Here is a 25,505-nt window from a genome sequence, read left to right as displayed (position 1 = left end):
CGTCCATTCTCTCACTTTCCACTGCTTCTTCATTCTCACTCTCACATACATATTACATAATTTTGGGGCCGTGTTTCTTCCGAGCACTTGAATGTTTCACGCACTCGCTATCGTCGCTAGAGTCATTGCGACAAATCTTTAAGGGTACGGGTTTCGGTTTGGCGTATTATGTATCACTAAGCAAACCGGGAGCGGTCCGTTGGCAAGGGCGCTCCGGAACAGCAAAAAGTCGACGATGATCTTCTCCTGTAGCGAAGCGCGTGTTTAGTTGCGTTGAAGCCAGGCAGGATCTCGTCCACCCCCCTCGAGTTGCTGGACTCCCGGGGGTCTCTTCTGCTGTCCAGAAGAAAACCTCAACCCTCGTTGTGGCGAGGGCTAGGGGAAGCGGTCGTAGGTTCATTGCCTGCGCACGCTCACACACTGCCTTAATTTGTTTTCAAATTCCTCATACACCGCGTGTAACGTGATCAAACTTTGTCCATTGGACAACATAATTGGTCTTGTCACCCTCGCCTTCTCCCCCACACAAGCATCTACAGACCTCCCGCGTAAAAAAAATGTGCTGTTTTAATTGTACAGCACATTCTGGTGATGCTGCTTCCAACTGGCAGCTTTGGAAGATCAGGTGCGGGCGCTCGTTTCGGCGGAAAAGGAGGCTCGAAAGGCGTTGCCAACGTGATTACGTTAATGTCCGGCTGTTCACTGGATCGGTCGATGTCTGTAATCATATATTTAAATGCTCCCGCGCCTGCATCGTACATTACAAGTATAAAAATTAAAAAATATATAATATTAAAGTTTTACTTACCCTATATAATTTCTTTTTGGGTGGTGGAGAGGCCTCGGGCATGGTGTTGGGTTTTGTTGTGCCCTGCGGAGATTTGTGGCCAAACGCCGCATTTCCGGCACATCTCCTTCCGGAACGTTTTCCCTGGCCGTCAATCGCCGAAATTCACTGTACATAAGAATGCACTCTGGCTTCGGTTTGCCCATTTCGTATGCAACGGACTTCCAGGCCTCGTACTTAACGGACTTTTGTACTGTACATTGTTATATTGACCGCGTTTGTCTATCAAACAATCATGGTGTACTCCATTATGCTAAAAATGTAATAACTAGTCACGACATTTGAACACGTGTACTCTTTACTTCGCTTTTGAGTTACTTACCGTAATCAATAGATGTTTTAAAAAGATTTTCACGCGCACAATATTTTCGTCTACGAACGTAGGAAACAAGTGACAATTGCTGCGGAACGGCAGAAAAAATGAATAAAAGGCGCAAGCGTGGGCCGAATCCCCTAATAACCCTAATCAAGTATCCTGCAATGCCAAAAAGAACACGCTAGCATTTTTTTTACCTAAGCCGTACACGTACGAAGCGTAAAAACCCGGTAACCTGCAGATGAATGAATGAAAGATGAAAATAGGACGAAGCGACAAAAAGAGAGTCGGGGGAAAAGACTGAAAGATATGCTAAAACATAGATCGTCGTTGTCACGACATACACATATCGAACACACGACATGGGTACATATCGAACGGATAAAACCCATTGAGGGAAACTCAATTAAACCGTTAAAACCGTCCATTGCACCTTGGTTAAAGCAAATCGTGATATGACAGCTGTCAAATAAAAGGGAACTTTGGAAGTCACTTTTAGAGGCCGGGAACGCAAAAATGTTTGGTTTGCGAACCTGCAAGCGAAAACCAGGGACCGGGAACGCTCGGGTCGAAAAACCAGAAACTAGAGTTTAATATAGAAATATAGACAGAAAAGAAAAGACAAAATGACAGAAAAGCGTTTTCGTTAATGTAAAATTTCTTGCTACGCTACCTTAATATAATAACAATAATACGTTAATACGTTATTATAATACGTTAGTATAATAGGATACTCCAGCTTCTGTGTGCGTTTCTCGCTGCACAAAACAAAATGGTCGGCGGTTCTGTGTGTAGGTGCTGTTTTTAGTTTAGTTTGGAAGCATCCTCGTTTTCCAAGTGTCTCGATTGTTTTCCTAGAGTTCCTAGAGTTTCCTAGTTTTCCTAGAGTTTGTTTCTTCCAAGAGTTTCGTCTCGCAGCGTTGTGTGAATTTGTGCCGTCGCTCGTGTTTCTCGGTGTTCACTGGGTGGGGCATTGGAAAAAAGGAAAAAAAGAAACCCTCTCGCAAGAAATCATAAATTCACTGCGCGGGTGTCACCGTGAAATCGCATACCCCGGGACCGCGAAACGATTGGAAACTGGTTATTATTGTCTTCCATTTTTTGTTGTTGCCGTGGGTACGCCTGTGCGTGAAAAGCAGTTCGCCCAAACCACGGATCAAGCAGTGGAATGTCGGAAGCTGCGGAAGCTGTGCATTTTCTCGGTGAATGCAAAGCCTACTTTTTGCCACATAATGTTGTGAGTTAGTGCTGACTACGAGATGTTGGATCGAGAAGCGCCGCTGTTGACGTGTCGGTTAGGAGTGTTTTCCTTCCGCCGGCGGTTCTCCGTGCGCCACGGAAAGGGATAAGTTTTCTCGTTTGTTTCCCTTTAATGCCCAAAAGTCTCGTCGTCTCGCAACGTTGCGCGAATTTGTGTGGCCTCTGTGTGTTTCTAGTGTTGTTGAAAAAGGAAAAAAAGAAACTCTCGCAAGAAATCATAAATTCACTGCGCGGGTGTCACCGTGAATCACATACCCCCCCGGGGCCGCGAAACAATTGGAAACTGGTTATTATTGTCTTCGTTTTTTATTGCACGGTGCGGCTTGATATCGTAGCCTTCGTTGTCCTTCGTTTCAAATTTAATAGCATTATTTTCGTTTTAAACAACAGGTGAAAAGCGGTGCAGAAAATAAAGAGAGAGAGAGAGATATCCGCTTCGTGTGAGAGTGAGCACATTTCTGCCGGAGAGCCTGCCGATAAATGGTGCAAATAGTGAAAAGTTTGTGTTTAAAGTGAACTACGCGGTGCAGATAAATGATTGCCAGGCAAACGCACCAATGTAAGCCCCGGAAACGTAACCACCCAAAGCAATGCTCCACCAGCTGGTTGCTGCATAACGCGCGTTACTAACCCCACTGCCAGGCGGTTACCCGGAAGAGAGTGATTCAACCAACGAATGCCTCGCCGAAGGCTCCTTCGATAGCGTAAATGCGCGTAAAGCGAAAAAGCAACAAACCTAGCGCAGATAACCGGGCAGTCCTTTTTCGGGCGGGGGCCAAGTTTTGGGTGTAACCGAATGAAAGCTGGCCGAAAATAAGTTTGACGCGAAAAGTCAGCGGCGGCAGATTAGAGAAAACGGAGCCCGGAACACGGAACCTGCTCTCTCGGGCGCGCTCGTAGTTGAAATAGCCAGCAAGGTTGCGCGCGGAGTGAACGGAAAGTGAACGGTTGGCGGACAACAGCAACAGCAACAACAACAGCCCGCGCCATCATGGGCAACTGTTTCAGCAGCACAGCGAAAGCGGATCCGAAGGATGCGATCGGAGCCGTGCCGATCGACGAGCCGGTGCTGGCCGGCAACTCAGTGGCCACCCCGCCGCAGGAGCAACCGATCCGGCAACAAATGCCGGCGCTACCGGATCCGGGCAACGATTCCATCAGCACGGCCAAGATATTCGTCGCCCTGTACGACTACGACGCTCGCACCGACGAGGATCTTAGCTTCCGGAAGGGCGAGCACTTGGAAATATTGAACGATACTCAGGTAAGCAATCTGACCCTCCGGGCCCCGCTGGGAATGCAGGCCGCACACGTATTCCCATGCATCGTCAAAGTAAAAGGTTCCCAAAATTGGTCTGTCCGGACGCTCTTCGGACCCAGCCTCCGGTTTCGGTCTGTTCCAGTTCTTACGGAGCGCGGGTGTGTGCGTGTGTTCTGGACTTTACGACGGAATGTCTGATTGCCATCGTGAGAATGAAACGCATAAAACGGAGATAGCATAATGTTGTTGCTTCGCCCAGGGTCCGCGTGAACGGCGGACTGGCGGGTCCGGCGGGGATAAGAATCCAAACACACGAAGGAAGCAAACGCTGCGGCTGCGAGGAACAAACAGGCCCGACATCAACAGCAATGGTTCTTTTTCCATTCCCTTTTCCTCAGCACAACGCAGCAATGAAGGAATTTTGGGACCGTAATCTTGGGATAAACGGTCCCGCAACGATGATGGACGGCGGTGAAGGAAAGAGCAGAGATGGATCGGGAACCGCCTCACACGCACACACCCTGAAACCGACCCTGGCTTATGTTTATGTTTTGCTTTGGACCGTACGCGGATGTGGCTTGAATGGAGTCATTTTTTGTGGCCGGGCCGGGCCGGGCCAGCATCAAATCCGTAATTTGAAACCTTTCAGACACAAAAACGGAAAGCAGTTCAGGGATGGAAATTTGGATGGTTTCTGTGCGGCTCGGCGGCCCCAGGATCAGATGGGAGAGAAGGGACGAACTAGAGACAGGGCGATCGAGGTCAGCGACAGCACCTATGCGCCCGCATGATGAAATAATGATCGTTAATCGGCGTTCCCTGCTCGACCCGGAACCGATCGCCAGCAGCGATGCGTCGACGAGGGCCGCCATCTGGTTGCGCGATTTTCGCCCCGACACTCCTAACGACCGTCGTGTCGGCGCTGCATTGCTAGACATGTGTGCCTGGCGTTAGGGTTGGATGGCGCAATGTTTATAAGCGCATTAGCGTTACGTTCCTCGCAGTGGAATGGGTAACATTCCACGGTGAAAAGATCAAGTGGATCCGCCCAAACGGTACGATTCGAGTCCACGCCTAGAGAGTGTTCCAATTGTTGGCTATAATTCTTTGCGTGGAACGCCATTTCGGACTAGTTTCAAATCATCAGCATCAATCAAATATAGATAAGGTTTAAAATCATTCCTTTGGCACCGAAGTTGAATTGCGAGTTGAGCATAAATCAGCGCCTCGGCGCAGCCTGTCAATTGGCATGTTTCGATCGCCATGTTACGGTTGACCAGTGCGGCCACTAGGGGCGTAACAAAACTGCGCTCGCCCGACTGTATCGATTGGGTTGATAGTGCAACCAGACCTCTCCTATCGAATCAGCACTACAATTCACGTTGACCTGGGCGTCGTAATTTGGAGGGGTCCGTATGATGCCACCGGAGGTTGCCTGTAATTAATAGACACACGCGTGAGGGTGATTTTCGTGGCAATCAACATCAACAAACGGAGGCCAGTGATCTAACAAATTCGAGCATGATTGGCAACAGATTGGAGATTGTAGATGGCGGAAAGTGCCAATGCATCGGCACTGGTAATCGGTATCCTTTCTACCACCGGAAGGGTAATTCCTGCGCACGGCTTAGTAACCCTTAATCTGACTAATTCCAACGCTCTGTTGGAACGATTTTCATATCACTCAATGGCCGCAAATGGCAAAATTTTAACGATCATTACATCAACACAATAAAGCTTAATGGCTTCCATCGCTCCACGGGCTTCGGGGTGCTATAAGATAAGGTGTTTTTATAGAGATAAATTTACCGTGCGGCCGTGGTTGTGTTGCACAACAAATGGACAAACTCTGTGGTATTAGACTCAGGTTTGCAATAATGTTTCACAATAATTTCAAAGGGACGAGTACGCTTTTACTGGTTCGCCTGATTTGCTAGCAGTGATAGGTATGATAAGGGACAGTGCTGTGCGTGATATAAAGTATATCTGTGACACCTGTTACCGTTCACTACATACGCATTTATTTTAATTTAAAATGCAATTTGTTTGTAACATTGTTTAGTTTTTCTGTACTACACAATGATAGAAACATTCGGAAACTACCATCGTTTGTTGACCGCCTACTGATGAGCTCCCGACCCTGAAAGTAAACATACGCCACAAAGGGGGAACACCAGGGGCTCATTCCGTGAGGGGCAATTCGGCTCGGCTCTACTCTATTGCTGTTCGAACGTAACACGTTACACAGTTCGAATTTGGTGTTTTCACTCAACAGTAACGGACGGTCGGTCGAGTCACAAAAACCTAGACCATCATTCCGTGACCCGCCACTTTATTTGCGCATAATCTGCCCACCCCGACAGCGCTGGCCGACCGGAAAGTGGAAAAAAAATCATGAAAAGGCAACGTTGAAATAGGCGGTACTAGGGCTATTCCGTTTCGATGTGAAGGCACTAAAGTTGACGAATCATCAAAATAGCAACGACGGTGACGATGCTTTTTTGCTGTTGCTACAAGAAGATGATGGTGAATTCAATGGAAACCATCTCAAATTTGTCAAACTGTAATTTTGGTGATCCCGAAAACGTCGATTCCTTGTAAATCAACATCGGCTTTCAATCTCTCTGTGGCGGATGCATGAATCATCAGTAACATGTTTATGATTCATCGCAATGAGGTTATGTTCTTGAACATTGGAATGCACGCCGAGATATGGTGTTGCCCCCCGGGGCGCTCTACATGAATGCTGTCTTTATCACACTTGAATTATGCGGCTCATGTTGCTGTTGGGTACACTTGGCATCGGCGACCAACAGAACGTAGCGCCTAACCGTTACCCAATGTCCCTCTACACTCATCACACGGCAGCAAATCGCGTGTCTTCCGTGGCTATCTTATCATCGCATCGCAGGAAAACCAATAGACTGTAGCAGAGCGGCCAACGCTTCAATATTCCATCGAATATAGTTCACTTTCGTTCGGCACCGACCGACTGGTCGTTCCATCTTGTCGGTCGGTCGGTGCGACGATTTGATCGTCTTTTTTTGGTGATTCGCCCGAATCGATGCGTTATGCTGCGTGAAAGCGACGGCCACCATCATGTGGCCGAAGCGAGGAGATCCCTGCGCCATCATCACCGGGCATTATTATCATCGGCATCATTAGTGGCAACCTTACCTTTATCGCTCTGCGTGCCCACGGGAAAGAAGAGGCAAAATGGCGGATACTGCTTTTTTCTCTAGCTGGGTTTTATCGCTTCACGAATTCGCATCGATCGAGCGCCATCAAGTGTGCGGTTCGATCTCGGTCATAAACCAGCAGCAGCAACGGTTTCGACGGACCCCAGAGCACACGGCGCATGTCTGTCTGGGTGTATGTTGTTATTCGTACGTGGTGCGTAATGAACCGCGACTAGCACGAGCCATTGCATGTCCGATCCTTCGGACCATCCCGCCATACAGTTTTGAACGCTAGCCGCGAACCGGAGACGTAGCCGTCACGCATCGACAGGTTACAAATGTAATGCCGGAGAACGCATTTCTATTATTTTTCTGCGGATTCTTTCTCAAGTACGCTTTACATCGTTAAACTTTGTTTGAAAATTGTCGACTCATTCCAACACTCATAAATAGCGCATGAAATGTGAGGCAGCGGCGGCTCCTTACTGTTTTCGCCGTGCATCGGTGGCGCTAACTCAAACCGTCTAGCCAACAGGGCGACGTGTGCATTTCGAGACCGTTCCTGTCACGCGAGCCCCATATTTAATGTGGCCCCACACTTCGGCGTGCACTTCGGAAGAGCAACTTTCAACAGAAGAAGCCGCCAAGAAGGTGCACACGCGGCAGGAAGTGGCCAGTCCGGGCGGGGGAGGGCAAACACGCATACACAGGAAGCGAAAGTCTTTCGTTGGCCGGCCCGGCTGACCCGGCGATGACGGCGGCCTGGCCATGATTGACCGGTTCGTGGCCGTCGACCAGCGAGAACCGTTCATCAGTGCGTCCGGCGACACGACGTGTCCAGTTGGGACTGCCACCGCAGCATAACCAGTCCGGGCCGCGAGCGAGGGAACGTTGATTAGATAATGATGGCGACCGGCTAAATGACGGATTGGATCGCTGGGTGCCCGAAGCGATGAACCGGGCGCAGACAGCATACCGCCATACGCCAACGAAATCCACTTTCTCCTTGATCGTACGCGCCTCATACTTTCCCGTGTCAATTGGTTGGCTGCGATTTGTTACGCTTTGTGGCGGTTTCTGACGACGTTTTGATTCATTTGTATGTTGCCACCGGGGGGTTTTGTTTTAAACAGCAACTGCTCTGTAGACAACGCTTCGGAATGGAGCTAATCACCGACAAAATTGATTGTGCGTCGTGGTTGTTGTTGTATGTGGCGCTATCAATCCGCCGTGAGAACCGGCATCAGAATTTGTTTGGAAAACATGCCATCAACCAACAATGGGGCTACAATACTATCATGAAACGCCAGAACTGTCCCCAGACCTGTCACCTATCGGTGGTCCTTACACATTTTTCCCGCTTCCTCAGAACACTATCACATGTGTTGCCCCCCCGGGTGATGTGCCCAGAGGTAGCCGTAAAGTGCACTTGAGGCCACTTGTGTGATTTGCCGCAGACGGCCTCGTGGGAAACAATCGCTCGACGCTCGATGCTCTTCGCGTCATTCTCACGCGAGACTTGTCGCGCTCTCTCTTTCACGAGCGCACTCTGTCGCACACATGAACAAGTGTCAATCGTTGTTCCGATCGGGACCGATAATTGTGGTCGCAGTGGGGTGTTTGTTGCTTGTGATGGATTAATGTCGTGAGTACCAATTGTCTGGGGCCCGGACCTCGGCGATGGGAATTGTAGGACGCAACACCACAGCACATCACGCGCATATGGGGCCCACCATTGTTGGGGTGCGATCTGGTAGCAGATAACGTTGGGACATCCGTGACACGAAGTGGGTATTAAAATCGGAGAAAACGGAACGCTCGTGATGATCGGGTTTACAAAGGACAAACTTACCCCGCGTCCACACGCCCAGATTTCTGGGCCAGAATTTCTTGACGTTTACGCGTCCACACTAGCAGATTTTCTGTGAGTTCCAGTGCGTGAAATGACAGTTCGTTTGTTTATGTTTTTAATTTGACAGTTCACCATTTCATTCTGTTGCCAAGTTTTGCAGCGAACAGGTTTCTTCGCATAATAAAATGCCTGTTTTTAATAATATAATCCGATCAAAAGCGCGAAAACTGTGTTTAGTTGGTGCGGCTGCGGTTGCTGTATACGCTTATTGTTCGACTGCTGAGCGTGTATCGAGACGTTGTTGGACGAGAGAGCTCTTCGTCGAGGCTTCACAACATGGATTAAGATTAATCGACCAGCTTTATCTTAACGACGGAATAGGGTTCCGAAATTTCACTCGAATGACCCCAACAGACTTCGAAGTTCTTCTTGGAATGGTTGGTGCCATAATTGCAGCTAAAGAAATATCATGCCGCCAAACTATTCCTCCAAACATGCGGCTGATTGTTGTGCTACATTTCCTGGCGACGGGAAACTCCTACGCCAGCTTACAGTACACCTTCAAAATTTCGAAGCAAATCATTTCCCGGATTGTACCTGAGGTTTGCGCGGCCATACAATTGAAATGCTGCCAGTTTGTAAAGGTTTGTACCAATTTTCTTTAATTCATGTGTGTGTTCAGTGTCATCGTCATTTTATGTTAGTGTTAAAAGTAAATACACAAAACTGGTCTATTTGAAAGTTTTATTTACTCAAATAGCGGATAAGTACTAATAGCTGAGGGTGATGGCTGCGTATCACCCAGCTCGCCTTCTCTTCGGAACTCCTGCATCAGACGCATAAGCTTACTAATTACTACTCATAATGACCTGTACTCATTTACCTGATGTTAAAACAAGGTAATAATGAATGAACAGCAAAACTGGAAAGTCCCAATCCCCAGGTACAGCCATCTTTTTAAGTTCCCGATTCTCAACGCATAGACCTAATGAATGAATGATGCTTTCCTTCTCTTTCTATTGCCATCTTTGTCATAATCTGGTTTTCTCGCGAAATTCTGTTCAATTTTTTGGAGAGACAACAATTCTGCGCGTACCAACTGTCAATTCGAAAAATATGACATATAAACCCCGAATCGGGACAATAACCGATAACCAAGAGGAACTCAACCGCAACTAAAAGTAGCTCACGGCACTCCAGAAAAAATGAGTGACAGATTCTGGGCCTGCATACATTTTGGCCCAGAAATCTGGGCGTGTGGACGCGGGGTTACGGCCCCAGCGAATGCTAGGAAATGGGCCGATAATATTAGTTTTGAGGGTTTACAAAATTTCGACAAGTAATGCTTTTATGTCACACAATTTGTCACCCCTCTTCACTAGAAAAGTCTTATCTGGCCCTTACTGATACCGGTGATAGGGTACCTGTCGGGTCGCAGAGCTGCAGTCATCGCGGTTCCGTCCACACAAACCGGACCTTCCTTTTGCGGGTTCCGTGGCCGTGTGTTGGTCATCGGTTGCATAGCCAGTCTGTCCGTGACCACACGTCCAGTCTCTGTCCACTGGCTGATGGTGGTGGGACAATACAAAACCCCGTTTGTGCCGGATGCTCGCCCGGGCCCGGGCCCCATATCTGGGTGGGAAACTGACCATAGCCTCATGCTAATGCTGGCTGCGAGCCTGCGGCTTGGTGCAGTCCCGACCCGTTTCATTGGGGCGTTGTTTTTCAATTATCGCACAGCTCCCGGAGCGTCCGGCGGGACACACTTGGCTCCCATCCGGTAGAGAGAGGATAGGTTGCAGAAGGAGACAACAGGCGGACCCGCGAGATCCCGCGCGCGGATAACCACCGTTCTTGAGCGTTGTGGCAATCCGCTGATCGACGAGGCCGACCGATAAGGACACTGCAAGCCAGAGAAAGAAGGAGAGAGAATGAGGGCGATTGTGTGTGGTTCAGGAGAAGGCCTTCCCGGAGGGAACCGGTTTCGGAGGCCCGCACCACCGACTTGCTGTCGCTGGGGACATGGTTTCTGTTGTTGTTTATGCTGCTCAGTGCCAGGGGTTTGATGATGATCGGGCATATGTGTATCGGTTTGTTTTTGTGCTCCGCATTTGGTTACACTCATTTCACTGCCATTTTGTTTCTGCGCTACTCTCTTCAACCGTTTTGCATAACATTAATCTTAATGCAGCATTATTTGACCGAAGTGCGCTATTTTTGAAATATTAGCTGACCGTGCACCCTTCGGTTCCACTGCAAGTTGAATCCACATGTTTACAGCAACGATAGTGAAATATTTTAAAGGTCAATGTAAATGTACTAATTTTTATCAAATTAATTCATTAACGTACTAGCAAGATTTTTCATTTCGATTTTCAACCGAATTGAGTCCAATTTCCCAGCTCATAAGATCAGGTGCATCTTCGTACTCCTTTTCTACTCAATTTTTTAAAGAGAATCGAATTAGTATAGCACTAATTTACCTAAATTGTGAGGACTTGAGACCAACCCGTTGCCCATGTTTTGACCAACAAAATTGACACTACCTCTCTTCGCAACATCAGAGAACTAGGGCAATCTTTCCTGCCGAAAACACGAGGATCGCCCGAAGTTTACGTAATCCGTTCCTCCTTATGACTAATTGATATAATTCACGTCTATGCCAAAGCAGTCGTTGGAACGATAAATAAATAAAAAACATAACAATACTGCTTCCCATATTGAGTTCTCGTTGTCTCCGTTTTCGTCACTTAAAGAGTCAAATTAGAACACCGACTCACAATTCAATTAAAGTTTGTCATTGCTTAATGTGTATGCAAACCTTGTTGGACCATCGGACAGAATACATTTCATTGATTGACGTGGGCCGATCACCTGTCAAGGGGCGCCTGGTTCTCATGCTGTGGCTTTTGCCCTATTTTTTTTTAGCGAAGAAACAGACACCGTTCAGCCAAACAAAAGCAAAAGACAAAATATGTGCACTCGAGCGCACAGCGCACTATTGAGCAACAATCACAAGCGACCGTCGGTGGGGACAATGGTCCAATTTTGCGGGATCAAGAATAAAGAGGACAAAAAAAGCAACGAGCAGCGAAGGGCCACCGACACAATTTATGCTGTACGGGGTGATAAAACGCTACACTGACCACGACCGCTCAAGGCCGGTTGTTTGCAGATTTATTTGTTGGTTTGTCGTCCTACACACGCCGGCTACGAGTATTGTATAAATATTGTCTGTCCCAGGCGCCACGTATGCGAACCACAATGTGGCAAAAGGATAATGTTGCACAATTTTGATTTTCTTATTCTATTTCATTCAAGCATTGAGCAATTTATATTTATGATTGTCGATCTACGATCTTCAAGCTTGTCATAATCATTTTCAATTACAAACTTTGTTTTACTTTATTGATTCGTACAACGATTGCATTCAAAAACACCGGTAAGGGTTTCAGTATTTGGGGAATGGTTGGTAAAACAATCCAAATTATTTGTTTGTTGTGGTTTTTTGGAATTAGATTCTGAAGGATGTGAGACTCGGAAGGAAACGGCATTCGATGCCATCATTGAATCATTTTTTTGTTGATATTTTTGGACTTTTTGCCAAACAGGCACTGCGTGGCCTTCACGTTGGTTAGTTGTGATTTGTTATGGCTTTGATGTTGGTAATACTTTAGTATCCAATAAAAGAAACTGATTGCTGATTTCTAGAAGTTTTCCGAGTGTTTTATTGCCGGTTGAAGGATGTTTACTTTTGGCACAAACAGACGCACAAGGAGTGCACAAGTAGGAAACAGACCGTAAATCGAGCCAGTAAGTGGCTGCTTCCGCTCACGGTTTTGTGGAAAGATGCGCGAGTCAGACACTGGAAAGGTATGTGCTCCAAACGGTATAAGAAGACGCTTGTTTGAACTAACGATAGTACGCAATACAACGTGGTTCCCCCAGAGAACCCAGACGGTTCGATTCCCGCGAGGATAAAGAGTTCGCGTTTGTCGGGTTTTTAATTTCCTCACCTCGGCAGGGTCGATTTCCGTTGCGCTTCACATGGTTCAGTCCGCCCGCACTCTACAACTCCACTTCGAAGCCGCCTTGGCCGCAATCAGCTTGACGATGGACTTAACTCACTCACGAAAGCCGCTTTCGTTTTCTTCCACTTTGCGTAATTAGTTGCCCGCTCTGCAGTAGTTAGCGTGGCGGGGATGCGACTCTAATTGCTTCTGAGTGGGCAAAATCGATTTCGGTTCCGAGTCTAAAACGGAGCAAAGTTACTGATTCTAGTTTCGACTTTTTTTTCCACAGGGAGACTGGTGGCTAGCACGGAGTAAAAAGACTCGACAGGAAGGCTACATTCCGTCAAATTACGTTGCCAAATTGAAATCGATCGAAGCGGAACCGTAAGTACCTTGTTCTTTTTTTGCTTCAACCGTGTTTTTCTTACAGCTCGCTGGGCACAACACACACCGCGTGTTGCGCGAGTGATTTGCATCATTGCGGTGTGTTTTTTAGCATAAAAATGAAACCAATAAATCAAGCGCCCCGATGAGCTATGATAAGTTTAAATAGCATTGCGAGCCCGTGACAATTCGTATCTTTGTACCCGTTGATGGTCTGCTGCCGTCTGCATGTTACATCAATTTGTGTCACAATTTGGTGACCCACACACAACGATCGGCTAAGACGATCGAGGTTTTAAAACAGATATCGACCGACATTCGGAATGAATTATTCATGTTTGGTAATGAGCCCATTTGGTGTGAGCCAACGAGTCGTATCGTCCGGCTAACGAGCATCATCGGACCAGAGATGATTATTCCTTCGGTTGCACGAAAATGACTCGATCGGGGCAATTAATATTTATTCGATTCATATTTAAACCGTTTATCAATCACGCTTTAATAATTTCATTAGTAACTTTTACGAGGATAGTGTGCTGTTTCGCGAAACGGTGATTTTTTTTATAAAACCCACAAAATTAATAGTTTTATTTGTATTTGATGGCCCAATGTAATTTATATTTCATCCTTTAATTTTTTTTTTACGGTGCCGTTGATGGCATTGGTTGACGAGTAACATTAATTTTCCCTCAAACGTACAAACCATGATCATATTTTTTCGGCGGCAACCAAAGCGGCACGGAAAGCGGTGGCGATGTGAGACATTTTATCAATTTGCCTACCGAATCACAGCAGGAAAATTAACAAAAATGGGAAATTTTCTCTCCGTTTCTTCATTAAAATAAACGATCAACACTGGGCCTCGTTCGCTCAGGTGCTCCCATACTGATTGCCGTAGTGATGAAAACCGAGCAGCTGGTGAAAAGCGGCAAATTGGACCAATGGTGTGCCTCTTTCCAAAGCACACGGCCCACGATAAGCACGCAAACGGTTTGTTTTTCCTTGCATCGCCGGTTCCGTTTACGAAGAAAGAAAATAAGGGCACCGCTCCACACTATCACCGACACTTGTTCAACGTGCAAATTTATCCGAAATCCCCGAAATGAAATGAAAAACCGACCGACCGACAGGCGCTAGCTCGCTGGAAGTGGTTTTAATTTTTTTCAAACATTAAGGGCAAGATGCATGAAAACTGACACGAAAATACCACGCAGCGGCAGTGGCAGCAGAAAAATAAATATGCAACTGGTGAAACTTTCGTGCCTATCTCCGGTGGCTCACCAGTTGTGGACTAGAGGGACGGCAAAAAAATATGATTGCAAGAGAGTGAAACGTAGATTTTGATTTGAAAATATTTGGTACTTTGCCCTGAAGGCTGCCACTGCTTCCCACTGTTTCGGGGTAGTGCTGAATGAAACAGTAAGCTTCTGGAATGCTACTGCATACCAACGTCGCGGCACGCCGTTTGCAAAGCGTTTGAAGCGGCACGGGATGCTCACTCAGTAACTCAAGCAAAACGGCCACGTGCAGGTTGGTTGTTGTTGACCGTGCATTTCCCACAGGTCAGCCTGTGCCCTGGTGGCATGGACAAGACGTTTCTTTGCATGAATAATTAAATTTTCGATTATATGCTAACGTCGGAGAGTGTAGAAATAGTTCACACGGCAGCCCGTGTGTCGTCCGTTTTGTAGAACCTAGTTTCTGGTGTTGAAAGACCCGCGACAGTATCCGAGGCCGTTTCCAAAGGAAAGAGGTCCAGAAACAAATCTACTCAGTCCTGTTTTGTTGAATTTTGGCGAAATCGGTCAAGAAGTTTAATGTCAGTAAAAAAGACAAGGATCGTATCCAAAAATTGTAACAAATAGCATATTATGGAAAATTTTCCAGGTGGTGATCATTTAAGGTTTTTTGACAACATCCATCAAATTTTCGGTGTGGTCATGGATCAAACATGTAACAGAGTACCATTTGATGAGCCAAGATGATGAGGTGATATCTCACAAAAAGCACCGTTTACTGGCCGAAAATGGGGCCAATAAAAGCGATGGACAGCCGATGGCCACAAACGTTGCTTTCAAAACTCTCTGCTGGCTGGTTGGTGGTTGGGTTTTCTGGGCGGACTTCCGGGGGACTTTTCTCTCGCCGAGCCACGTTCGCGTGGCCGCACCGCGTGGACGCTAGTGCGAACACTGTTTGGCTAACGACCTGTGGAAAAGTGAAAATTACAATTTAAAGTAAAATTTCATTTCATTCACCTTTTCGCCTTGCGGGGCGATCTTCGTCGAAAGGCGAAAGCGTTAGCCGGTGAAGCTGAGACGGCGACGGCGGACTCTAGCGGCACCCAGAGGAGGTGGTGGAGAGCGCATACAACATAATTTAAGATAGGCGCATCGTCACGGCGGCACTTCGTCGAGCACCGTCGTCGTCGTTCGTGCTTCAGTGGCGATGCATGGCGATGCGTTCACTTTCCACCAGACTTTGGACCGAATCGGGCCGCAATGGCTTGTGGCTGAAGAGGAGAGTGTACATACGGGGCCGAATTGGACCTTGCTTTCGAAGGAGGATTTTATGCGGTGAAGCTACCGTGGTTTAACCTTGGTGTCCAACAATCCCCCGTGTGCCATCTTTTGGACCGCGCTTGGGAAAAGTGACCGTGTCGTTTTCAAGAGAAATTGTTTCAATTAACTGCCCCGCTCGACGAAGCACTTCGACGTTGGGTGATCTGAAAGCGGCGCCATTTCTGTGCATATAGAGCAAAGGTGGCCCAGCGAGAGGTGTTAAAATGTTCCAATACGGCGCCGAGCAAAAATCATTAAAACTCGCTTCGAACACAGCGCCCAGCATAAGCATCGACCGGTGATGGTGGTGGTGGTGGACAGTGCGGAAATGCAGTGGCCTCTGGCTGACACTGGCACATGCTGGTGGGAAACTATTTTTGAACACTTTTTCCCAAAACCCCCTTACCAACATGTGTTTCGGGCCGGGTCCCGACCGGTTAAAACGTGCGGCAACAATGGTCGCGGCGTGCTCCTTCGAAAATAGAAGATTTTACGTGCGCGAGACGGGAATGCGCGCCGCAAAGAGGAAGATGCATATTTATGTTCCCGATTCGTGAGCCTTTGCCGTGGAAATTGGATTGAAATAATACCTCACGAAACGCGCGCGGCGTACGGGAAACGGGATCAATTTCTCGTGATTTGACGTGGGCCGCTAAATGGAAATCGCTAAACGGTTGTTACATCGTTGCGCCGAAGGCTATGTAAGCCACCCAACATAGTGGATTGATTTGGTTGGAAACCGAACGGGATTGGGATTAAACATTTGAGAGTACAAAAAAATGGCGTGAGCCTAACTGACTCCGTTCGTTGCACCTGGACGGAAGCGTTCAGCAAAATTACCTCATATAATGATAATAGTTTCGTTGCATAAATGTGCCATTTTTAAAGCTGTTTAAGGAAGTGGGCCAACAACGGCCGGCTTATGCTTGTTGGCGCTGTTGCCTCGAATGCATCCCATACCGGTGGACCGTATCGCGTGCTGCGGTTACACTTTAGTGCCCGGCGAACAGTCCACCGAAATCTTTAACGTGTTTAAAAAGCGCAAAAACAGTGACGCATGGTTAGCAATTTCCGACCCGAATTTTCTGCTCCTTTGGTCGCGCAGCAGCACACACATATCTCACCCCGGCCCGGTCCGGTGCGCCACTCTAATGTCAACACCACGGGACACGGGCTCAAAGTTGCGGATCTTTTGTTTTTGCCCAATCTACATCTTTCCAGTTCCACTCGCGGCCGCAAACCGAATGCCTGCTGTTAACGAAAATTTGGTCCCGCGTTTTTTGCTGTCCTACTGGCTCCAACCGTCAGCAACCTTTTGTTGGTTAGTATGCGCTGACGCCATCAATATTTGCCCAAAAATCGTTGTTCCGTTGGGCACTAAACTCGCGCCAAACACCCCGTGGACCATGGTGGACCGTGTTCTCCACCAAGTGACGTCCTTTTTTGGCTAATGCCTTAGAAAACGGCATAGTTTTCGCGTTTTTATTACTGCATTATGCAAGCTCACACAGGCGCCACACAGAGCAGCTGTTTATGTTATGCGTTACTCGAGCAGTTGGATGAGTATTTTGAATAGTATTTTGTTCCAAAAAATTGCAACTCAATCTCAGTAAGATTTCCCCAATGGTCTACGTTTCGTTCAAATGTGAAAAGTTCGCTTTTTGTCTATTCTGGCTATCGTTGAGGTTGGGGCATTTTGGAACCCTTAATATCTACAGCTTTAAGTTGAATTGAGTTTTTTAAAATTGGGCACACATCTGGTGCATAATTTAAAAAATTGCCGCCACTCTCTTCGACTCGTATGTTTAACGCCTGAATGTAGGCAACTCGATAGCATCGCGATGCGGCACACTCTTGCATGCAACAACGCACACTCGGCCTTCGTGACGCATGCTATGCTGTATGCAAGGTCCTGGGAATTTGAAACTTTTCTTCGCGTTTTGTTGCGCTAAGCCGCTGACCGCGAATCTGGTTTGCTGATTCATTTCGGAAAAGAATGCAGCTTCTTGCAGCTCGTGTATGAGAACGGAAAGTCCAAACAACTACTCGTAGTCGCTTTCAATGCGTAACCGCTAAACATTCGTAGAACGATCGACTTCGAGGTGAATGAAATGAAATTCCCCAACGTGTTGCATTAACTTTGCAAGCGATGTCCCCACAGTTTATGATATTGTTGCAAGACAGTCCATTTATTTTTACATCTATTTCGTCAATGTCGATGTCTGCTGAACGAGAATTAAGAAGCTGACCTTTTCTGTACGTGAGCCTTTGGCCTTCAAATGTTGGATCCATTACCGGGGTCGTCCCTGTTTTTTATCAGGAGTCCTTTTCAACTCAACACCGACGAAGCATTACCATCAACGTGTTATGTCACACGCTTTCACGGCATCGTGAAAGCTTTATTTTTACTTTCGTCGTTTGCAGTGTTGGCCCAACGTTGTAACGATCGCCCCCCTTTTTCTCGGTCACGAACGAAAACCGTTAAAGAGCCGGCGCCCACTGGTTTCTCGTTTCATTGCCAAGGGCAAAACCCTTCGATGTGCTCTAATGGAGGATAATGGCGGACCAAAATGCGACCGCGTCGACTTCCGACCAGCGGTCCTGGCGGCCGGAGAGCAGCCTCCGCGAGGCTCCTAATCCTACGATAATCGAGCCGGTTGACCTTACGGCAGTGTCGGTTTTGGTGCGAGGATTACGAGCTCGAAATGGCCCCTGTACATCGGCCCTGAAGTCGGTCAGTTGCTCGACAGATCAATCAGCATGATGGGATGCTAGTTTTATTTTTCTTCCCTCGGCGTGCGGAAGGCGTGCGTTCGGGTGTGCAGTTTTATTGGTCATCAATTGCGATGGGTTTTACCAGCGGCAATTCCGACCGAAATTTCATAACAAGTATTCCTCCATTGCACTGCCAATCCGGACTTTCCGGTCCCCGCGAACACGTTGGGAGTACTTTTTGTACTCACCTTTCGGTGACATTTTTCAATTTAACTTGGTGATGAGTTTGTTCTTGATACTGCTGGTGCAGTTTTAATCAAAATCTGAAGCTGGAGCAAAAACATTCGGCGCCCTATTGCGGCCTTCCAGTATCGAGTCGTTCCGCTCGATGATCGATGTCAAATGTAGTACCATCCATTTTTAATTTCTTCAACAACGCTCTACATGCTTCTTCCGGTGTTTGCCATAGGACTGCCGCAGCAAACATCTTTTGTTTTGTGCCTTCTTTTTGGCCCCAAAACATGGCGGGTCTGCGTGCCGCGCATCCTTAGTATTAGCTGGCCATCTTCAGGGTCATGAGGTTTGTTCGTAAATCGATCGATCGGGTGCCCAAAGCGATACTAATAATCGTACCTAACGTCACCCTAATTCTCCGTTACTGGTCGAAACGTTACGTGGTCCTTTGGCAGCAAGTGGCGGTGTCTCGATGGAGTCAGATGTTTGTTTACTTGTTTTCGATCGTCCACAACACAAAGAACTGATGTTCGCCGGTGTTTGGTATGCTCTAGCTTCCCCGCCAACCAGAATTCTCCTGAGTGAGCACCTCCTGTAAACGTGATCGCGGTGCGCTACTCCGGAACTGGCATTCCTGGTGGAACTTGCCTCACCCGAGTCGCTTCTTCTCTGACCTTCCTGAGTGTCGGCGGGCGACGTGCAACAACGCACAGCACATTCGTCGTATATCCTTGTCGAGCTGACGGTGTCGCTGGGGTGTGGTGTGGCTCAGCCACGTTTTGGCATTCAACCGCAGCGTGTACGTCGATCGGAACGTGGCGATCGATAATTTTTTGCAGCTCAATTTTCCGTTGAAGACGTGTTTCTTTCTCACCCCCAGACGTGCGCTATGCTACGGGTTTCGGAATAGTTCGCAGATGTCGAGCAGATTCCCCGAACCGTGTTCTTCCGCGTGGCCGCAATTGAACCGACGGGAAGTCCCAGCAATAATGAGACCTTAATTTTAACGCAGCCTACAATATTTACTCTGGGCTTCCTGTGAGGAGAGAGGACAACCCCCTTCACGCAGAACTAAATCCCTGGAAAGCACAATGAGCTCGAATCGGGAAGTGTGTGCGACTGTGGCCAACTTTCTGAAGTTGATCCGTAAAGTGATTGAAGTGCTTGAAACATTATTATAATAGCACATTACATGTTTAATTCCATTACATGTACATCCTGGTGCATGGATAGAAAACCTAACCCTGTGTAGATATTCATTTTCGGCAGCGTGACTGTTGATTAATGTTTTGCAGTATACCTATCTGGGGATCAACCATTTCCCTAATGTCGTGTGAAATTTTTGACTCAATCGATGTAGAAGCCTTCGAGACAGCCGGTTCAATTTTTTTCATATGGATTGAAAACCTGTTTTAATATCAATTTCATTTCTTTTTGTTTCACGTAACTACCTATCGTTCTGCCGCCGAGCGGTCCTAGCTTGCTACCGTTCTACACTAGTGGGAAAACCCGACAAACCGGGGCCTTTGACCTGTTCCTACAAAAGTTCGCCGTCTCGAGACGTTTCCGTCTGTCTGTGAAGCCATTTTTCTCTCTCGTGAACTGTCTGCGAGCGACGAACACTCTATCGATTTGGCAATCGCTAACGGTACAATCTTTCGTAGATATTTTCAATCAACTTTTGCCGGTGGCCGGAACGAACTGGCGGCGGCGTTTTTGGGCGTATGAGAGGCGTATGCTGCTTTTTTTAGAAGCCTGATTGAGGTTATTGCCTGCGATTGCGACTTGTGGCGTCTGCACACGTGCAAGTCATGTTATTTCGGTTTGTTTCAAAATTGCTTCACAAAACTCCACTAAATTTATAATGAACTTTTATTAGTTCCACAAACATGAAGGTGCATTGCATTGCATCCATTGTTAACCAACTGGCGTTAACATTTTCTACAATGCTTCCGTTTGCAGCACTAATCATTCAGTAGCATCGGATGACATTGAGCTGGCGCACAACTCCCGAATGTGTATGTTAGAACGTTTTCTAAACACCGCGTATCGCACGTAACACACGCCTACATTATCATAAATATAAATGCGTTCGGCATCGGTGGAATATAGAAACGAAAACAGCATTCTGCCGTCATTGGCTTCGACGGGTTTTAATTAATTCGAACAGAATTTGGCCTCAACCATCGACATCGCCGTGGTGGCCGATTCGTCGTCGGTACGTAAATGTGTAAATATTTGTTGCCGTGCGGATGACACACTTGTGACGGTCGCCCCTAACGCCGGCCATCTACTATTTTACTTCATTTGAGTGTAAAAGAGATGCATCGGTATGTTGTAATAGCGCAAACTGATTACGTTCTCGTCGTTTCGTGCGGCTGTAAATTTTATGTCCAGTTTTGCTATTTTATGTGAGTGGTAACCTTGCTGTCGGAATGTTTTGATAAACATTGCCAGAAGGTTGCCACTCATGGATGTGGCCTTATAAACAATAATCTCTTACTTTAGTGATCAGCTCTATAAATCGGCAATAAAATACGTACGGATGCAATAAAGTAAGGACTGGATGTTTGCATGAATTTTGCTTCCGCTTTCGAGCGCAGGTTGACCGTCTGGTTCTTCGCGTTCTGTTCAAGTGTTTTAATTCTTCCAATTGCCCGTTGCACATAAGTCCACAGTATGGATCTGTCACACGTGTGTGTGCGAGACCGAAATCAATAAATTATCCCACGGTGGACGTATGCGCAGCCACATAGCCTCCGGCTAGTGGACGTCCAATCGGGAACTTATGCTGTCGGTATCGATCGTAACCCGGATAGCAAGGATCAGGTTCTCCTCTCGGGAGGCACAAACCAGCACATACGCGCACCACCAACATTTCGCCATATGTATTGGGTTCGATTAAATGGCAATATCAAAACCTTGGCATCTATAAATCGGCTCGGCGCCATCGATGAGAATAAAAGCTACTCGCCCTGTTTCTAGAAACAATTTGTCGCTGCCCGCCAGCATCTGTCTTCAGCAGCACACGAGATGCAGCCTAGCCAAATGGTGAGCTGAAAGAAACATGTTAATTGAAACCCATTCCTGTGGCACGCAGCAGGACGTCTCCTGGACGCGCCAGCCTTTATGGAGATGTCACGGGATGTCTTGTTGTTTCAAACACGAGAAGCATTCTTACCGTCGACGGTAAATTGTTGCGATTAATTGCTTTAGCGCCGTTTGCGCACAGCTTTCAAACCGTGCCTTCTTTATGATGAGAATCCGCGTCATGATATCACTTCACTCTTGTATTATTGGTAGACTATATGAGATCGTAGTTATCTTCTTTTGTTGACATAATAAATTTCTCTTCAAAGTCGTAATTCTATTCGTAATTCGTAAATTCGATTCTCTTCTGTAAAACGTTGCCATACTCTGGGAAAAATATTGTAACTGTGAAAACCCTAAGCGCTCACATTTTTCCTGACCAAGCAAAGGACCAAGAAAAGTTTCGTATTATATGCTGCTTTTTCAGTCATAAGCATCACATGCCACGGGTTTGATGGTACTTCCGACCCTTTTTAATCCAGGTACGTAGCATACACTGCTTTGTGAAGCAGTCAAAGCACAACTCTCGTACCGCGTTTGAGCGATGGAATATTCATGCCAAACATAATTGCTGCTCCAGAGCGCAAAACAAGAAAAAAAATTGAATGAAAGAAAACTCTCGAGTTGCTCTGCCAATATTCTAACGATGCCGTTGGCCGCGCTATACCTCCGCGGCCAGCCGGTGACGTTTGCGTTGAAAGTGAACGCAAGGAAAATAGCCTTTTCCACTCCATCACATCGGGCTCCGCCGAGCCGGGTGGATGATGCCACTTGTGTGTGCACCGTTTTCTTCTTCCGATGCGATGTCGCCCATGTTTGCGTTGGCAACTCGACTCGGTTTCATTTTCCTCGGAACAGTTTCCTCGTTTTCTTGCGCCCCTCAGATTCGCCACTCATTTTCCATTTTCCAGGCTGTTCGGCTGAAGCACGTGCTGACTGTTCCGTCGAGGAGAGTGCTCATTATTCACATTCCCTCCGCTGAATGTGGGCACGGCGTAGAGTATGCATCGTAGCATCGTGAAAATTGCACCATAAGAAGTTTCTGTTCCGGACTTCATCTTTCATCCGATGGCGGTATTGAAATGTGTATGGATGATGGTGGATGATTTTCCTCTAAGGATTTCTAAGGATTTCCTCTTAAAGCACCGTCACGTGATGGTACTTTAATGCGGACGGAACGAGGTGTCCGTAGCCTTTTCGGGGGTTTATCCAACTTATGAGCTGGATTATCCGTCCGCTGGATCGGCGAATGCTTTGTGATTAGATGAAAATATTTTCATTCACTAGAACAGGTTCATGCAAGGTTCTTCACCATCCCTGTTTATGCAAGGTTCTTGTTTTTGATATTGCAAAGCTTGCGAAATATGCAATAAAACATTCAACATAACAACTTTGGTCTTACTTCTTTTGCTTCATCATGTCTCTTAAATTAAATGGCATGCGCTTTTCTTGTACACAAAAGTATGTAAATAAATCAATAGAATAGTACATTACGTTCGAAGTTGAACGATGGTCCAAAAGCTGGCAAATGGTATCTGTTTGTATTGCTGGTGAATGTTGTAACAAAAACTCCTTCTCAAACTTTGCCTCAACATTACTCATACACTTTCAGCGTGAAGTTTCGGTCAAGGAACGGATGAGAACTGTGCGCCAGCGAGCGTTATCATTATTTGCCAGAAGAACACTTTCGGTTACGAAACGATCGCAGGGTAGCGCAAATCATCGATCGTTCGATTGCATCACTCGGTCACCGATGAACGACCGAGCGGTCGGTTATGCAATTTTAGCCAACAAATCACTTGTCACCTGTCAGCAAAAATGCTTCTCCGCTGCAAAAATTCTATTCTCACTGCGCTTCTAATGGTTGGAGAAACCCCGTCAAACAATTGACCGCCGTAAAACAAACTGCTGCCGTCAACGGGTGACACGGTGCGTCGTTACCGCATCGGAGAGGCGAAAGACCGCCAGGATTTCGAGACAAATGCTCAGCGTGCGATGCGCCGGATGATGCATTACGGTGCGGTGCACTCTAGGGGTGGCATTGCCCAGAAGTTGCACTGTTTCAAACTGCACAAACACCACACACTAGTGTTGGCGGCGGAACGCGACGAGGATCGCTAATGTGATCGATCAATTAAACATTAATGGAGACCAGCGCGCACGCCTCACGGTAGTTGCCCTTTTGCTGCGATCCCGCTGCGATGCATAATGCTCGGTGCCACCCAGCGAGCGTGCCTCGATCAATCTTGTCACCACTATCGGACTTTAATTGCCGCAAGACAGTCGATGAAAGTTTGCTCGCCCGAGTTGAGGCGTGCGATCAAGATTATATACTCGTCACGGGAAAATAAGCTAACAAGTTACCGGTTACAGTATATTCCAGAAGGTTCTACGCAAGTTTATCACGATGCGTGAGCCTGGCAACGGGTTGTTTGTTCAGCTTTTTTCTCTTTTGCTTTAATTTTTTGTCCACTTCGATTGTGCTGGCTGCTGTGCCATGTGCACAGCTGAGTTTCGTAAAACATCTCCTCCGTTTCCGAATGTCACAAGGGAGTGGCTAGCCGATAAACGTTTCCTTTGAATTCGACAAAAAATCTCTTTGTTTGGCGAAAACCGCACGAAGAGCGTCATTTTGAGGGCACAATGTTGTTTACAATCGTGGAAAATCCCTTTGTATGTTTGTTCCGATGTCCTCCAAAGCGATCGCATCGTCACCGATGGCGCCATCGACATCGATTCAGTAGAGGGAGTACAGAGAAGTTGTGTTGTTTTTAGGTTGCGATTAATATCTCTTCATCAACAAACGTTTCAACGGCTTATTTACCGAGCCTTGAGGAAACCTTCCGGTTCCTGTTTAAACGACATACGACAAATAATGGACAGTTTGTTTACAAATGACCCTCAACACTTTCTTCTGTCTCATGGTCAACGAGCAATTAGGTTTATTTTTCTACTGCTGGTATTTAATTTTGTCTCATGTCTAACATTTTATTTTTCACTAGCACGCACAGCACACACAATATTTTGCAATTTCTCTTGCAATCGCTGTAGTGTTTGACGATGTTCACGGTGCCATAAAGTCAAAGTGAGCCATCAAACGCATCCAATTACTGCATTGTTGTGGGCGTTGAAAGGTCAGCATATCTAGGCGATCGACGCATGGCAATGAATTGCTAATAGCAAAAGCGAAATGTCACAACATAAATTAGAAAAAAAAAACGGGCACCGCTCACAGAGTAAAGGTTCGTTTTTATGCATTCCGCCCTGATAAGCTCCGTATTATGGGTTCATGCTTTGTTGACAAACACTAAAAACATGACGCTATAACCATCAAAACGCAACGGGGGCATATTATCCGCTTAACGATAGGAGATAGTAATGTGGTAATTTGACCCCAAATGAATGTCAAACCGATTATCGTAATGATACAAATCGATTCACCCCTCGAGTTGCAATTAATGTGCCCACGGCCATGATGACAATCCGGTTCGAGCAATGCCCAGCACGTGATGCCCCAATAATCTCCCCTGTTCTTGGTTTAACAGCGCTTTATAGGACAATGCAATATAAAACATAACTTAATTATTTAAAAAAAAATGGCAGAACTCTTACATAGCTCTTTTTTATTGCATGTTATGCGTGTTTTACAACGCCGCGAGCTTTCAAAATACGGATTCACGATCGTTCCCGGGAAATGCCGCCGTAAACCGGAACGGTGATGAAACAGGGCGACTTCTCGGCACACTTTTTGGGGCGCAATTCAGGGCGCGGAATCTACGGGTGTGCCCCTTTTTTG

At 46.8% G+C, this 25,505-nt stretch overlaps 1 protein-coding gene across 1 annotated transcript in view; it reads left to right on the top strand.

The window, feature by feature from the left end:
- The first annotated feature begins 2,002 nt into the window (after positions 1-2,002).
- Positions 2,003-25,505, top strand: part of LOC131206208 (tyrosine-protein kinase Src42A) — a 66,922-nt gene continuing 43,419 nt past the window's right edge. Inside the window, exons 1-3 of the mRNA XM_058198671.1 lie at positions 2,003-2,128; positions 2,814-3,687; positions 13,018-13,112. Coding sequence (XP_058054654.1) covers positions 3,415-3,687; positions 13,018-13,112 — 368 coding nt within the window. The 5' untranslated portion in view covers positions 2,003-2,128; positions 2,814-3,414. The remainder of the gene's footprint in view (positions 2,129-2,813; positions 3,688-13,017; positions 13,113-25,505) is intronic.

Source organism: Anopheles bellator, chromosome 1, assembly GCF_943735745.2.
Source record: "Anopheles bellator chromosome 1, idAnoBellAS_SP24_06.2, whole genome shotgun sequence".
Lineage (NCBI taxonomy): Eukaryota > Metazoa > Arthropoda > Insecta > Diptera > Culicidae > Anopheles > Anopheles bellator.
The sequence above is the reverse complement of the archived record's forward strand: the minus strand, read 5'-3'. Positions and strand labels throughout refer to the sequence as shown.